The 4,942-nt window shown below is 39.7% G+C and overlaps 1 protein-coding gene across 1 annotated transcript; it reads right to left on the minus strand.

Moving 5' to 3' along the window:
- Positions 1-2,561: 2,561 nt before the first annotated feature.
- Positions 2,562-3,802, minus strand: LOC128998406 (uncharacterized). Its single transcript, XM_054424525.1, has 2 exons — positions 3,085-3,802; positions 2,562-2,863 (listed from the first exon to the last, which is right to left on the minus strand). The coding sequence occupies exons 1-2, from the start codon at positions 3,800-3,802 to the stop codon at positions 2,562-2,564; spliced, it is 1,020 nt and encodes a 339-aa protein (XP_054280500.1).
- Positions 3,803-4,942: the final 1,140 nt, after the last annotated feature.

Consider the following 4,942-nt stretch of genomic DNA (forward strand, 5'->3'; position numbering starts at 1 on the left):
TGGACCAAAGTTAAGAACCTAGGTATTGGCAAGTCTAAAAATTCACATCAAATATCCATCAGTCTCGACACTATTAACAACTTTTTTGTGAATATTCCTATAAGTTCTGCAGGTGCCTTTAACCATGTTGCCGATATCACATCTAGACCACTTGACTTGCCAGAAAATCTGTTTTTCTTTCCCCCAGTTAGTGAATTTGATGTTCGCAGGGCAATCCTAGGGATGACAAGTAACGCAGTCGGCGCTGATGATATTCCTATTAGGTTTATTAAAGACACTCTACCAGTTACTCTCCCGGTACTAACATTCATATTTAACAGATCATTAGCAACCTCTACCTTCCCCTCCATCTGGAAATCAGTCATTGTTCGCCCACTTCAGAAAATTTCATCTCCCAATACCCCTTCTGATTATAGACCAATCAGCATTCTTCCTGCCCTTTCTAAATGCCTTGAAAGAATAGTGCATAATAAATTCTCAGTTTTTTTGGAAGAGAACAAAGTCTTATCGGATTGTCAATCTGGGTTTCGCGCAAAATATAGCACTACCACTGCTTTGTTGAAAATTACTGATGACATCCGCCGTGCAATGGATAACAGACAGGCCACTATTTTAACCCTTTTTGACTTTTCAAAGGCGTTCGACTGCGTATACCATCCTCTTTTACTCCTGAAACTGCGCTTGGCTAGTTTCTCTGACAACTGTGTTGACTGGATTGAGTCCTATTTATCTGATCGTCAGCAGTGTGTCAAAGCTGATGACAAATGTTCTACTTGGGAGCAGATTACTAGAGGTGTTCCTCAAGGATCTGTTCTTGGCCCACTACTGTTCTCAATTTACATCAATGACATCACAGAACATATCACTAACTCACACTACCATCTGTATGCTGACGACTTACAGATTTACTCTCACTTTAATGTAGACGAGATGGATACTACTGTGCGACTCATGAACATTGACATTGAATCAATAACTCACTGGGCCACAAACAACGGACTTAAACTCAACATTGATAAAACTCAAGCAATGATTGTTGGCTACCCCAGATTAATGACTAGAATAAACTTACTCACTGCACCGTGACTTAGCTTTGACGGAAAAGACCTTACCTACTGCGACAAAGTGAGAAACTTAGGACTCATAATGAACAAACATTTGAATTGGTCTGACCAAGCAAATTCCACTTGTAACAGGGTTTTTGGGGCTATTCACACCATCAAACGTTTCGCAGAATACCTTCCACTGAACTTAAAAATCATGTTAGTAAAAACTCTCATCTTGACTTCACTTCAATTACTGTGATGTGGTGATCAATGACATGACTAATGAGGTTTCTAGCAGACTTCAGCGAGCGCAGAATTCCTGTATCAGATTCATATTTGGCCTTAGACGATATGACCATGTGACTCCATATTTCAACCTGCTTTCATTAATGAGGCTAAATGAACTTCGGGAATTTCACACCCTCCGTCTTCTACACTCCATTATCAACAGTAAAATTCCTAAGTATTTATCAGATAACTTCCATTTAATTTCTGACATCAGTACCCGTTCCACTCGTAGAGGCTCTCTTCTTTTATCCACACCAATTCACCGGTCAACAGTTTTTAATAAATCTTTCTTAGTATCTGCAATTCGAATGTGGAATTTTCTTCCTGACCATATAAAATCCATAGAGAACCGTGCAGGGTTTGGGGCAGAGATAAAATCTATGATGTTGAGTAGCAGGCATGAATGAGTCTCTGGCGCTGGTGTGGCGGGTTGTTGGCGGCTTGTGTGAATGGACTTTTTGGGTTTAAATTTAATTTCAACATTTTTATAATATGGTACCTTAGATTATTTAATTTTATTTATAAAGTGGTTATTTTGTTTATGTTTGAGAGGTTAAGTGGTAGAGAGGACTTGCTAGTCCTAACTTCGCCTCTTAAATAAAGACATTTTTCATTTCATTTAATTTCATTTCACCCTATCTGGTAGACGCTGACAAGTTAAGGGAAAAGGAAGAAGCAAGAATTGATCGTCAAAAGATTTATTTTGACAAAAGACATAGAACCACAGAATTGCCTACTCTACCTGTTGGAGCTCAAGTCCATATAAAGGACAGGAATCAAGAAGGAACTAAATTAAACAAACATCCTTGTTACTCACCGGTCAGAAGAATACTGCTGCTGTCCTCAGTTGACTCCTCAGTTGACGACAGTTACTGATAGGCTATTGGGCTTTTGGTAATATGTGGCCAGTTCATATCATGTATAACATCCCTCCTTTCATAAAATAAACTTGAGACTCCTGGTAAGATTTTTGTTTCGTTGTAAATTAAATGCTGTCATAACCTATTTCTACTTTCACAAATTAACACAAAATTCTCCCTTCAAAATAAATTTCTTCTTTCAAAAAAATCAAAATCTTTCTCCACACAGAAAACAAAATAAAAATTCTTCTCGTAAATAATAAAATACTCTTCTTACAGGCCTATAGAATGTGTCTTCATAATAAAAACAGAACAAACTAAACAAATAAAAATTACTTCGTAGTAATTGTCGTAGTACATGTCTTGCTTAGTGTTTGTATCGTTCTGGGGTCTTGACGTGACGTCCAGAACGTGTCACTCGTCTGTTAGGTGTATTAGTTTCCATATCGAGTGGTCTCATATCTTGGTCATGTAAAGTGTTGTCTACGATTGGAGCTGATTTCTTAGTGGGACTGTCAACTTGGGTCCTGTTGTTGTCTGCTACTCGGTCAGGTTCATTGTGTGTTAGGGCCGCCTTTGGTGCATTTAAGAATTCTCTGTTTCTTCTATACAACTTTCCACTAATATCTACCACGTACGACCTTGGTGATTTCTTCTCAACTATCTTTCCTGGAGACCACTTGGGATCACATTTTTTCGATTGCTTCACGTAAACTTCTTGGCCTATGTCTAAATCAGGCAATGTCTTGGAAGTTCTATCGTAATAAAATTTATATTTTCTCTTCTTTAGGCTAAGTTGGTCTTGGACTGAGCACTCTGCCCTTGGTACTAACAAGTTCTTCACTATATAAGCGTTCTTGTGCGACGAGACATCGAGCGTTGAACAGGACTTGAGTTGACTCCTTCTGTGGGAGTGTTGCACCACTCTAATAAAGCCATCCATAGATCTTCTGAATTTCTTTCAGTCTTCTTAATTAAGTATTTTGCTATCTTTACAGCTGATTCAGCCTTGCCATTACCTCTCGGGTGATATGGCGACGATGTGACGTGATTAAACTCCCATTCTTTTGCAAATCTGTGAAAGTTAGCTGTTTGAAACTGAGCTTGTGAATTGTCAGTCACCACTGTTAAGGGACAGCCGTGACGACTGAAGTTTTTCTTCGCAATTTCTACCGTAGTGGCTGATGTCAGATCAGGTAGTTTGTCCAATTCAAAGAAATCTGAGTAATAGTCTACTGTGACTAGATAATTGTCATTTTTGTGGTGAAATATGTCAAGCGCTACTCTCTTCCACGGTAGATCAGGGATTCTATGGGTCTGCATAGGTAAATGAGCAGGAGCGGGTGATAATTCCAAACAGGCTGAACACTCTTGAACTGTCAATTTAATGTCCTCCGACATATGTGGCCAAAATAACGTGAGCCTTGCCTTTCTGAGACTGGCATCAATGCCTTGATGACTCGAGTGTATCCTGTTTAACATCTCTCTTCGTAGGGAATTTGGCACTACTAAGCGTTCACCCCTAAAAATGAGTCCATCTTGAATACTAATTTCATCTCTGTATGTCCAATATTGTTTCACTTCATTTGGAAGGGCGTCTTTTGCCATTGGCCATCCATCTTGTATGATTTTTTTCATTGCAACAAGCTCTTTGTCCTAGTTGGTGTGCTTTTTTATCTAATCAAGTCGATCTTTGGTGACATTTAAATGCTCCGTGGACGATATTTCTTCCAATCTGTTAAACATATTTTCCTCCTCTTGTATTTGGTGTACTTGCCATGATTCTAAGTCCTTTTCATCATTTCTCGTCATTGTTTGCGCAGCTCGTGACAGGGTGTCTGCTATATACATCTTGCTTCCTTTCTTGTAAACGAGGTCAACGTTGTACTTTTGTAGTTTAAGCATCATACATTGTAATCGCTTGGGTGCTGACAGAACAGACTTTTTGAAGATGTTCAGCAGAGGCTGGTGATCTGTCTCCACCGTTATGTCTTCTTTGCCACATATATACTGTCGAAAACGATTGCAAGCGAATAGGATGCTCAGGCATTCTTTTTCTATTTGAGCGTAGCGTCTCTCTGTTTGGCTCATTGTCCTAGATGCATAGGCCACTGGTTGGCCTAATTGGATTAAAGCACATCCGAGACCTGTGTCACTGGCGTCACATTGTAGCGTTACCGGTTTAGTGACGTCATAATATCGTAATACCGGAGTTTTTGATAGCATATCTTTTAGATTCTCGAAGGCATTCTTATGGGTAACATCCCATGTCCATGGCACGTCTTTTTGTGTCAGTTGTCGTAAGACTTCACACCGATCGGATTACGTAGGGACAAATTTAGCCAGATAGGTTACAAGTCCTAGAAATCTCTGCAGATCGGTCACATTTTTAGGTTGAGGTATCTTCTGAATGGCTAAAATTTTTGTATTGTCTGGTTTTAGACCGTTTTGAGTTAGTACATGACCCATATAGGCTAATTCTTTTTCTCGCAGTTTGAGCTTTTGTTTGTTTAACTTCAAGTTCGTTTGCCGAGCTCGTTCAAGTAAATGCTTCATCTTTATATCATGGTCCATGACCGCTTCATCGTATGTGTCACCACACCCGTAGACCAGAATGTCATCTGCTATGACGTTGACGCCTTCTAAGCAGGATAATACTTCGTTGAGCCGTCTCTGAAATTCCTCTGCTGCCGGTGCTAAGCCAAACGGTAGACGCAACCAACGGTAACGACCTTCAGGAGTCCAAAA

This window comes from Macrosteles quadrilineatus, unplaced genomic scaffold (assembly GCF_028750875.1).
Source record: "Macrosteles quadrilineatus isolate MER2022 unplaced genomic scaffold, UCM_ALF_1.0 Scaffold_1__1_contigs__length_201487025, whole genome shotgun sequence".
Taxonomy (NCBI): Eukaryota; Metazoa; Arthropoda; class Insecta; order Hemiptera; family Cicadellidae; genus Macrosteles; species Macrosteles quadrilineatus.